Source organism: Panicum virgatum, chromosome 2N (genome assembly GCF_016808335.1).
Source record: "Panicum virgatum strain AP13 chromosome 2N, P.virgatum_v5, whole genome shotgun sequence".
NCBI classification, from domain to species: domain Eukaryota; kingdom Viridiplantae; phylum Streptophyta; class Magnoliopsida; order Poales; family Poaceae; genus Panicum; species Panicum virgatum.
This window is the reverse complement of record NC_053146.1, coordinates 6,998,548-7,010,107: the sequence shown is the minus strand read 5'-3', so window position 1 is coordinate 7,010,107 and position 11,560 is coordinate 6,998,548. Positions and strand designations below refer to the sequence as shown.

The window sequence follows — 11,560 nt, the reverse complement described above, 5'->3', positions numbered from 1 at the left end:
GTCTTCTCAAGGGTATGATTCTATCTGGGTAATCGTGGATCGATTGACGAAGTCGGCTCATTTTGTACCGGTAAAGACTATGTATCATGTCAAGCAATATGCAGAGTTATATCTCACTCGCATGGTCTTCGCGTCGTGTGGGTAAAGTAGTACACCCTTGCAAGGTTATAATCAATTCGAATTGCCGCGCTCTCGGATATGAGCAAGCTCTTGGTTCGCCGAATTCCTCTTAGAGAGTTTTGGTATTGTTGGTTTTGGCCGGGCCGCGCGGTTACTGTAGCGCACGGCTACTGTAGCACGCGGCACAGTATTCCTTTAGTCCGAGACTGGAAACGGAAAGGGAGTTGGACTGACTTAAATAGCCGGTTCCTGGGAAGCTAATAACTCCGGTTCGAACCTTTTGCGCGAAGCGATGACGAAAGCGCAAGAGAGTTATTTAGCAGGTGTGGTTTACTTAACGTGTAGAGTAGATCTTAGCCGTTATGCTGGGCCGGGTCATTATAGGCACTCACACCGTGCCACTGGAACATAGCAGGACATGGCTGCCCACTGCAAATTGACATAACCCAGGGTCTTTCATGCTGGAGACATCAAAGACGGGGCCAAAGAGGACGAACCTGTCGCCAGAGTCCTGGAGGAAGATGTGTTTGGGGTCCCGGGCAATGTGTGTTAACTAGAAATAATGAAGCAGTCACTTCCACTCTATATATCGTCTCACTTTCTCGCTTGTGACACTCGCGCGCGCGCGCACACAAACAAAGTTCATTTCTATTTTCACAGCTGTTTCCCACACAACAGAACAAATTAGCAAACCTTTCTTAAACTCTTGGCTGCTAAGCACCAAAAGCAATATGCTAAATGGTATAAGCTAGCACTAAACACATTCTAAATCTTATGCTAATACGTGTGGCCCATAGCTTATGGTAGCTCTAAGAGCATCTTCAACGGCCACTGTAATTCTGTAAATCAGATGGGTTAGGTAAAAATAGAAAAACTTCTTTTTTAAAAAAAAAGATCCAACAGCCTTTTTGTCAGCCTCGTCTTGGTATCCTGCTCCGCATCCCACCCTTGGCGCTAGCTATCTTTCCTGAGCCGCTCCCACTCGCCATCCTCACGCTCTCGCCCTCCCACGCCGCTCTCGCTTGCCATCCTCGCGCTCCCGCCGCCTCGCTCGACCTCGTAGTGCTGCTGCTGCCTGACCTTGCCGCGCTGGGTCCTGTCGGCCACCCCTGGGGCCGCGCCAGGGCTCCTGCCGGTCGCGCCTTGCAAACAAATCGAGAGGTGAGACTTGAGAGGAGGAGCATCACTGGGCCCTAGCCATCTAGTTCCAAGTAAGGTTGCATTGAGAGGATTGGCAGTGGCTAAAGGTCCAATCACCGCCGTGAAGCGGTGCAATCAGGTGAGACGAAGAGGGTTGAGCATATATCTTATCAGCAAGGGCTGAGGAAAAGCAGAGCTGCAAAAGGAAGAAGTGCAACGCAGGGGTGGCATCGAGTTGAGGCACCTTCGTCCTGAGGCAGCCATGGATGGGGAGCAGGAGGGGAGTACATGACATCATGGGGTTCACATGTCAGTGAGTTGGAGAGAGGAGAGAGATGAGAGTTGGATATGAAGAGTGAGATTTAACTAGTCTATTGGAGTGTGACCAAATACTAAGAGGGAATCTTGACTAAATAGATAGCTAAATGAAAATATAGAGTGAGATTTGGCTAGGATTTGGAAGATGCTCTAATAACTCCCTTCAAATAACCGGTAAACGAGCAATATTAGAATACATAATCACACAGCATGTCCCCTCGATATACAGAAAGTGTTCAGGTACTACCAGTTTGTTCTGAATTATCACAGTCCGCAGTTACAAATTTTTTGTGGTCAGATCATAGATCAGTGGAGAAACTGTAGTGGTGGAACAATCATTTGACGATTTTAAATGAAATAAACAACACTCGGTGGACTTCCAGAGACAATCGCTGCACGAGGATGCTCTAATGCAAAACGTCACCATGGAGTCTGGTCCTCTGGGACCGGAGGGGACTCCTTCAGCACGCTCCACGGCTTGGCGGGCTGGTTCCGGCCCATGGGGAATTTCCAGAATGAGTCCGAGCACTCATAGAACATGTAAAACAGGGCAGCAGACGCCAGGAAGAGAGCCAGGAGCACGAGCCAGAGCTGCCATTCTGCCAGTGACGAGAAACAGGAACAGAAAGAGATCGCTTAAAAAACCATAGCACGGGCAGAAGGGCTAAACAGCATTTGGGTGTGTGACGTATACCTTTCCAGTCAGCAGGCACGTTTAGTTTCGTTAGCTCTGCTCCCCATTGATTGGATGTGGAGATTACAACCCTGCAACACCGGCAGTTGATATCAGGAGACATTTCTAAAATTTGGATGCCAAAAGAGAATTTAATGTATTCCAGATTTCGTGCCAACCTAGTGGGAGAAATCCATATATAAGTTGCAGTCTATTCAGGGCAAGGTGGCCTAAGCTGGAACCTGAACTACACATTATTTGAATGCCACATGCTGGAACATAAGGACATTCAGATTCAGAAACTCATGGGTATTTCCAACCGATGAATACTTAGTCAGCATACCTAAGCAAGGTACACAATCATGACACTATACTATGCCACCTACCTATGATGAACAATAAACATGCATGCCTAACTTACCATCAAAACTAACTACCAATCTAAAGTGTCAAGCTATAGCCGATAGTTACCTTTCAGTAGGGCAGAACTCGATGGATGTGACTGGGGAACCAAGATGAGCCTTCTTGCTCCAGTGAGAAACTTCCATTTTCTTTACATCAACAGCACAGAAGTCACCGTCATGGCTTCCTCTGGAAGAAATACAGATCCTTGTGAACAATGCTCCACAAGCAAGTCCAAATATTTGTGTATTGATGGCAATGAACTAGCACATAGTTATGAAATATGAAGTGATAATCTGAACTAGATAGTATGACTTCCTTTCCATTGTAATTTGCAACAATATGCTCATGCCAACAAGATTAGCCTGTTGTCAGATTGTCCAACTAATGTTTCATACACGATGAAGTCAATATATTATATTCAAGTTGAACACATATATAATAGGCTAAACTCTTGAAGGGGGAAAATTAACTACGAGATGCTGAAGTCTGAAGTATGTTAATTGGCAGATATCCCTATACGCCCCATTCGGATGCACTGAATTTGGCTGATCTGGGGTGATTCGGCTGAGCTTAAGTCCAGCCGAACGGCTGGGGAGCCAGGCGCAGCGCTGCCTCCAGCCACACTATCCAGCACAAACAGTGCGAAAACCAGCCAGCCAGTGCGGATTCCCAGCCAGCCAGCACTTGTCAGTGCATCCGAACGGGCTGATAAATGGTAAATGGACTAAACAACAGCAGTACAGTATAACAGTAGAAGCATTTATCCACTCACAATGCCAGATACTTTCCATCCAAGCTAACTGAAAGTGTGGAGATAGGCTTTCCCAGAAGTCTTTTGTATCCAATTCTCTTCCAATCACTTATGTTCCAGACAACAGTAACAACTTTAGAACCTGCTCCAGTGATGAACACAGATCTAGTCAAATCAGCCTGTCTTCTAATCTGAATCAATATGATTCTCAGGTTCAATTAAAAGCACACCTTTTGCAACTGTGCAAAACAGGAATGGCTTCATGCCATCCCTAGAAAAGCGACAGCACTCGATCTTCTCATCCTGTAAGCATACAAAGAAAAAGGGGGAAAACAAGAGTAAAAATCTCAACCATCTTAACAAGTAAATGTAAATTGAATAAATTTATCAGCTATAGCATACCGAGGATCGAGTCAAATTGACCAGTGGTGCGCCCTCATCTATCTTCCATATTCTTGCAGATCCATCAGTGGATGTTGAGACTAAAAACTCCGAGTCTAAGCTACAATAGAAAAGGCACCAATGTTGCATCAGTTGATGATGAAAGTGACCAGTAGCCAGAAACCGTAACACTGATATAGATTCAGAAATAAATGTTGGTACACTACATTGTCAATGTTATGCTCTAGTGAGTGTGTCCATTTAAATAAGCATTTAATTAATCTTATGATGATATTTAACAGTGAATCAAAAAGACAAGTAATGATTTAAGCTTGTTCTAACCTGATATCCATGTCTCGGAAGGACTTATGAGCTTTAGGTTCATCCAAAAGCACATTCATGCTTGGCCAATGGAATATTCTGAGACGTGCATCCTATAGAAGTACAAACGAAGTCAAGAACCATAAGTAGTCACCAGTATAAGAAACAGCTAGAAGAGTATGGTTATCAGACAAGACACTACATTGAACAATAGGATTGCATACAACAAAATGAAGCAGTTAGAAGAAATAGTCTCCAAAGCATGCATGAAAGAATGATTTTAAATGCAGGAGAGTAGTTAAAAACATCTGCGGCATGTATAGCAAACAATAGGAATGCAAAAGAAGAAATAGAAAATTGAGGACCCCACAGAATTCAGATATCAATATAATACAAATCTGTACCTCTCCACCAATGGCAAATTTGGCACCGTCTGTGCTGAAAGCAAGACACTTCTGGGGTCCAACAGATTCTAGAGATGGGGTATCTCTTGGAATAATGCGAACCGAGAACTCTTCAAAAAGCAGTTTGAATAACCTATAGTTTGGATAGATTATATATGATCATGAAGTCATGGACCTGATAAGAGTATGTAGAAAAGGACAAACAAGATGGAACAGCGAAGAGAGAAGTTTTCAATATCAATATAATCATATCAATATAATCAAAACTGAAAGGAATGATACAAATGTGGAAACTAAAAAATGTGAACTGGCTAGATTAACAAGGAAAGTGAGGTAGAATATTTCTAGTGCACTTCAATGATGCTTCATTAACTAAGTTAAGTCTGCTTTAAATCATCCAGATGATCATTAAAAAGAATAGTGTGTTATAAAATTGATAACCAAACACAATTAGATGACACAATTACCAGATGCGTATAGTTATTAGCTATAAGTATAAAAGACAATGGTAACTTTTCATTCATCTATGATTTGTATCACACAATCTCATAGATATATAGATGTTGCTAATAACATTAGATTTACTAAAAGTCACAAAACTCAAAGTGTAAGCATTAACTATATGTCGCAAATTAGAAGCCATGCATTTTTTACATAATTAAACTACCAGGAGGAGAAATTATTACCGCTAGACATTAAAATATCTACACTTTTGGAAGGTCATAATAATTCCTATAATTTATAATCCCAACTAATTTTGCGAAATTCATTACTCAATCGCTCTGAGCACAATCTATTCATTACTCACTACGGTGCCAAAAAAGACTGAGAAGCACAAGGAAATCCAATTTTGTGGAAGCACTTTCAAGGACTGTCCAGATCATTGCTTTCACTAGTAATTAACTGATCTCCCTAAAATCCAATGCCACAAAATGTGACTCAGAATCGTCCATCTTACACCAGCGAATCTGTCCAATATTTGTTATTCAGCACAACCTTTTATCCATAATAACGGTACGGTACAATCAAAATTCAGCAAGATCATCCAAAAAAAAGTTTAAAACCATGATCAGAGGATGCTATAGGGGTCTCCAACACAGAGCCCCAAATGAGCCTCTCTAAAATAGCAAGTCAGACTTCCCTTCAGAAATCCAACTGGAGGAATTATCTAAGTCACTTTGAATTCATACGCGACTGCCAACAGTAATACAAGTACTAACCATCCGCAATACAGAACAACGGTCCAAACACTCTAATTGTAATCACCCAAATGGACAAAATCTGGAAATTCCTGCGCGGGCAGTGGGCAATCGAGCCCACACCCACCCAATTCATCGCCGGGAGAATGTCCTCTCCCCCGCGCACCTTAAAATTCTCCACCTACACCAACACCAGCACCAACAAGCAGTATCCATGGAGGAGCAGAATCACGCACCTGCAGCCCTTGGCCGTGGCGCAGACGAGCTCGTCGCCGGCGGGGTGCACCGCGATGCCGCGCGGCGCGTCTCCCGCGCCGCCCTCCCCGAGCACGGCCCTCGCCTGCAACGCACAGCCGACTCCGAAGTCAGACACAACAAAATTCCGAGCCAAGCGAACCGAGGGACCGAGCTGGGGCCAAACGCGCCGCTTCCGCACCAGGGGCTCGGGGGAGAGGGCGCACTCCTTGGCGTCGAAGCCGAGCACCTCGAGCGCGGGCGGGGATCCCGCCGCCCCCGCCCAGCCGTACGCCACGAACACCCGCGCCGCCGCCGCCTTCTCGTCACGGCGCCGGATCCACGCTGCGCACGCCACGTTCCCTCCCCCCGCCGCCGAAGCCTCGCCGCCGCCGCTGTCCATGGGTGGAGGTGGTGGTGGCAATCCGCAGCTGCCGGGTTCAAATTTCGGGGCAGGGGTTTAAAAGGGGAGAAGGGGAGAGCCGAGCTCGAGGAGCGGCGGAGGTGGGGATGGATGGGGAGAACAGAGGAGGTGGGAGGGCTGCGGAAGCGACGACCAAACCAAATCATTGTGTTTAGACGGGGGATTACGCGTGGGTCCACCGGATATTCCCTCGCGATTCGCTGACTCCGGTGCTGGTCAACGCCAGCTGAGGATTTTTTTTGGCACTTTTTTGTTTGTTTGTTCTCTCTCTATGACAGTCTGAGTAAGGCTGTTCTAGCTTAGATGATTGGGAATTATGATGCCATCTCGTGAGCGATATACTCCCTCCATATCTTTTTACATAAAAGATATGGAGGTAGTATTAGGTAGATTAATTGGTTGACTTTGCATCAATCCAAGGAGATGGGTAACTATGATATACAGAGGAGAGACCGAGATAAGTTTTGCAAAAGTCAATCCTAATTGGTTAATACTAAATCCTGAATCCTAAATTCTGAAGAAGTTATTACTGAAACAAATGAACAATGGATCTCGTTGTCTAACAATGGGACTGCTATAACTATAATTAGGCATTTGTAAGTGCAACTAGTGTAAGTGGAGGCTGTCGGCTGTAACACCAAGCACACGAAGGTAACACAAGCAAATAAGTGGATAAATAAGGGAAGAACACAATAATGAACGGTCCAACTAGTTGTGACAGTATACAGGAAATAAATATATCCTTAAAAACCCACAAAAATGTTCAATGCAGTCGTACAAAAAGCGATATGCTTGCCAATTCAAAGTAGTCATGGTGCCATAAAAAAAGCAATTTGTTTGTCGACTCAACAGAGCCGTGGAAGAGATGCCAAATCGATTCGCCGTCGATGAAGATTTATTTAGCGGCATGCGAGTTGCAAGGATTTAAGAGGAAAAGCTCCAAAAATTCATTGCATTTTCAGTCCGCACAAAAACACCCAATTTATAACCAGTAGAAAAGATAGGAAACATGCCCCATCGTGGAGCGATGTACGTCATGATTTCGCATTCAGTAGCTTTCAGCTTTTGGAAACTGACAAAGTGACAATGTGAAAGTCGCTGAGCAACCAATAGCAGCACAACAGGTCAGCATACCCTGATCGCATCGGAATGCCTCTCAACTTTGCATGCATAGAAATATAGAATTGAGCATTCAGTTTTTTCCTTGTGAGCATTTTACTTGTCTTGTATTTCCTTTTTTCGATTGATTTTTTTTGTTTCTGACTTGTTTTGCTAATCCGTCCTATTACTTTGACGTAAAACCCATTTTTTCCTAAATTGAAATCGGTTATTGGACTAACTTATCATGCATATGGCTTAGGACAACACGTGCTCTGGATTCAAGATTTTGTTTGGGCGAACTGCAGGATGTCGGGGGCCTCTATTCATCGCTTTGTGCGATTTGCTGTTGATACATCGTAGAAGGCTAGAAGCTCCCGACGCCACGCCACCGCCTTCCCCTGCCTCCCACAGCTCCGGCACTGCCGTCGGTGCCTCCACCGCCGCCCCCGGCCGGCGGCGTCCCCACCGCCGACCGCCGCCGCCCACAACCCGTCTCCGCCGCCGGGCTTCCCTGCCCTATCCCCCCTCCACTCCTCTTCTAAGGCCGCCGGATTGGCCACAGGACCGACAACCCCGAAGGACTCTAACCCCGAAGGGCTCAAGATAACAAAAGGATTTTTTCTTGATGATTGACCTCTCTTGCCAAAGCTCTTCTTGCTCATCATTCTATTGAATCTCTTGACAAAAAGAGCCATCTCCTCATCCGATTCTTCTTCTTGGCATCCACTTTCTTCTTCATTTTTGCTATCTTGAGCTTTGAATGCCACACTTTTCTTTTTCATATCAATTTCTCCACCATGAGCTTCATCTTGAGATTTCTTGAACATGTCATGGGTGAGAATTTCTCCCAATATTTGTGTGGGAGTTGCGGTCTTCACATTTGACCTTACAAGTAAGGTCACAATTGTGTCATATCTTTCCGGAAGACATCTAAGAAACTTGTGGTTGAAATCCCCATCCGGTACCTCAAATCCAAGTCCCTTGAGATCATTTACAATGTCATTTAGCCGGTTGAACATCTCGGCTATGCTCTCATCCTTCTTCATGGTGAATTCACTAAAATTTCCTTTAAGCAAGTATAGCTTGGCCTCCTTCACCGTTGATGTACCCTCATGAATTTCCATGAGCTTCTTCCATATGTCATTTGCATTTGTGAGGCTCTTGACTCTATTGAATTCATTTACATCAAGAGCACTAAAGAGCACATTAACCCCTTGATCATTTAGTGTCTCATTTTCCTCATCTAGGGGTGTCAAACTCTTTGGGTCCAAAATGACATATCCATCATTTACTACTCTCCATAGCTTTCTACTCATGGCTTTGAGATGAGCCGACATCCTAGTCTTCCAATAATCATAATTGTTCCCATCAAAGAACGGTGGCTTCCCAACATGAATCCCATGATCACTAGTCATTGTTCTACTCCAAGATGGTTAAATCCTTAATTAATGGAGTACTTAGCTCTGGTACCACTTGTAGGATCAAGAACACCGACTAGAGGGGGGGTGAATAGGCGGTTTAAAAACTAAAACCAATACCACTAGAGAAATTTAATTAGTAACAAAAGAAAGCCCTATGTCAAGCTATTACTATCTCTAGATGGGTTTGCAACCTAGGGTGACAAGACACAATTCAAGCTCTAGTAAAGAAAATTGCTCAAAGTAAATGCAAGTATTAAAGAGAGCAAGAGTAGTAACCAAGCTTGACACAAGAAATTATCCCGTGGTGTCGATGACTTGCCGGTCACCCCTAATCCACGTTGAGGTGGATTCCAAGAATCAACCGCTCCTCTATCAAGAACCTCTTGATCTTGAGCCGGCTTGAATCAAGGAACCGCTCCACACCTCGATTCCACTAGAGTTGCTCTTCACCACTCCGGTGAGGTGAGCACAAGACCTCTCACAACCGAAATCGGGGCTCCTCAACAATCTCCTTGGAGGTGCTCCACGAAATCCACTTCTCCAAGCCGTCTAGGGAGCGGCAACTCCCAAGAGTAACAAGTTGATGACGCTTGCTTGAAGTATCCCTAATGCCACAAAGCTCAAACTCTTGATGCAATGCACTAGGAAGCTCTCACACTCTCAAAAAATGCAATCTCTAAGCAAGTGTGTGTGAGAGAGGGATGCCTTAGCTCTAATATGTCAAGAATGCAATCCAAATGGCCAAGAGAGCCACCCAATGGCCGGGCATTGGGTATATATAGACATCCCTCCAAAAACTAGCCGTTACACTCTTTTCTGCGAAGTCGCGGACCGTCCGCGATTCAAAAACCGGACTGTCCGCCGTTATAAACCAGTGAGTCAGAGTGCATTTAATGCATGTCAGAACTAGCCGTTAAGCCCTGGCGGACCGTCCGCGCCCCAGTGGCGGACCGTCCGCAGTTAAGAGTTCCAACCCCACCAGAGACTAACATCGTCTCTGGAACAACTTTGAGATTAGCCTGCGGACCGTCCGCGCCTCAGGAGCGGACCGTCCGCAGTTTAACTTTGAAGCCCACACCAGAGAGACACCCTTTCTGGTAAAAAAAGAAATACAGTAGCGGACCGTCCGCCCAACTGGGCCGGACTGTCCGCCAGCCCACCAGAGCCTCTGCAAGCTCTCTGGAACGATCGCGGACTGTCCGCCCCTCTGGGCCGGACAGTCCGCCAGCCCACCAGAGCCTCTGCAAGCTCTCTGGAACGGGCGCGGACTGTCCGCCCCTCAGGTGCGGACTGTCCGCCGTTACTCAGTGAGCTCGAACTTAGTCTATTTCAAAACTTTTCAAAACGCCGTTAGCCCTCATGCATGCAACTAGACATTTTGAGCAAAATGGCACTAAAGACCCGTCAAGCATGAGTACACAACCCCTCTTGATAGTACGGCTAACTATCCAACAAATCCGGTCACTTTTCATCCACTAAACGCCTTGTGACCGGTAAAATGTAAAAGCCCTATTTTATACCTTTGCCTTGAGCCCGAGCTTTACTCATCATCTCCAAAACTCCATACGTTCACAACCAAATGTCTTTCATCCGTGAATCAACCTATACTCATCTTCTCAAATGAAATCGTTAATCCACAAACCGTTGTCATTAATTACCAAAACTCGAATTAGGGGCCTAGATGCTTTCAATCTCCCCCTTTTTGGTAATTGATGACAACACTAAATTTTGGAGTGATAAAAGTTTTCAAGTCAACTTTATACACTAGGCATAAGGTGGACTTGGAATTGAACTTTGGAAGAACTTACTCATTTTCTTGAAAATTTCAGAATATGGTATGAATAAATTCACCAAGTTCGATGAGTAGAGAGAACTCCCCCTTGATATGTGCATATAAATTTTCATGAATACCAAGAGCACATATATATATTTGAGAATTTTGACAGAGTTTTCCCTACAAGTGGAAATCGAGGCATACAAGATACAATAGATATATGATATGAGAGTTTAGCATGGTTAGCACGACCTCACAACCACAAGATGAACATAAATAGATAAGAGTAGCGCAAACTAACATAGTTCATCACACATTACAAACCAAGGTTCAAATCCAAACACAAGTCTCAAATAGAGTTCATGAAAGACACAAATATATAAAACATGTGAAGCAAGCGGAAGCTTAAAACGAATGATCTCCATAAGAAGTCCATGAGCTCCCCCTAGATCCAAACACTCCAAAGCTCCTTCTCCCCCTTTGGCATCAATTGCCAAGAAAGTCAAACGGCTGGTGGAGGAGGTGGCGGTGGGTAGAACGGCTGGTGCGGATAGAACTCTGGAGGCGGCACTGGAGCTGGAAACACTGAGTAGAAATGATCAGAAAACCCTGTGAAGGCTGTGCTGAAAGCATCAAAGCGCTGCTCTAGCTGCTCCTGTCTCTGCTCAAGCTGCTCAAACTGCTCAGAGGAGGGCAAATCCTCAAAACGTGAGTCAAGGGCTGCTATATCTGAGTGTAAGCTCTCATGAAACCCCTGCATCTGAGTCATCATGGGCTGGAACATCTGCTGCTGCATGTTCTGAAAGTTGAGGTTCATTTGATTCTGCATCTGACTAGCCAACCCCGCAATCTGAGAGGACATGCTTTCCTGCATGGATGCAAAGTATGGATCAA

At 44.9% G+C, this 11,560-nt stretch overlaps 1 protein-coding gene across 2 annotated transcripts; it reads right to left on the bottom strand.

Annotated features, from left to right (window-relative positions):
• Positions 1–1,715: 1,715 nt before the first annotated feature.
• LOC120659586 (SEC12-like protein 1) lies at positions 1,716–6,500 on the bottom strand. 2 transcript variants are annotated; one of them, XR_005669106.1, is made up of 11 exons: positions 6,149–6,500; positions 5,949–6,052; positions 4,514–4,646; positions 4,131–4,222; positions 3,810–3,909; positions 3,638–3,710; positions 3,429–3,549; positions 2,723–2,842; positions 2,431–2,523; positions 2,273–2,343; positions 2,103–2,177 (listed from the first exon to the last, which is right to left on the bottom strand). XR_005669106.1 is itself a non-coding variant. In XM_039937776.1 (10 exons), exons 1-10 carry the CDS (start codon positions 6,347–6,349, stop codon positions 1,999–2,001), a joined length of 1,194 nt encoding a protein of 397 aa, XP_039793710.1. In that variant the 5' UTR covers positions 6,350–6,498; the 3' UTR covers positions 1,716–1,998. The 2 variants fall into 2 exon arrangements, 1 of the variants encoding a protein (XP_039793710.1); XM_039937776.1 differs by lacking the exon at positions 2,431–2,523 and having other exon boundaries at positions 1,716–2,177; positions 6,149–6,498.
• Positions 6,501–11,560: the final 5,060 nt, after the last annotated feature.

Excerpts from the sequence above, each read along its gene's own strand:
- LOC120659586 (XM_039937776.1), bottom strand. The coding sequence starts at position 6,349 with ATGGACAGCGGCGGCGGCGAGGCTTCGGCGGCGGGGGGAGGGAACGTG. Across the intron at positions 6,053-6,148 it reads CCCTCTCCCCCGAGCCCCTG|GCGAGGGCCGTGCTCGGGGA; the intron begins GTGCGGAAGCGG and ends TGTGCGTTGCAG. Across the intron at positions 3,711-3,809 it reads TCAATTTGACTCGATCCTCG|GATGAGAAGATCGAGTGCTG; the intron begins GTATGCTATAGC and ends GTATGCTTACAG.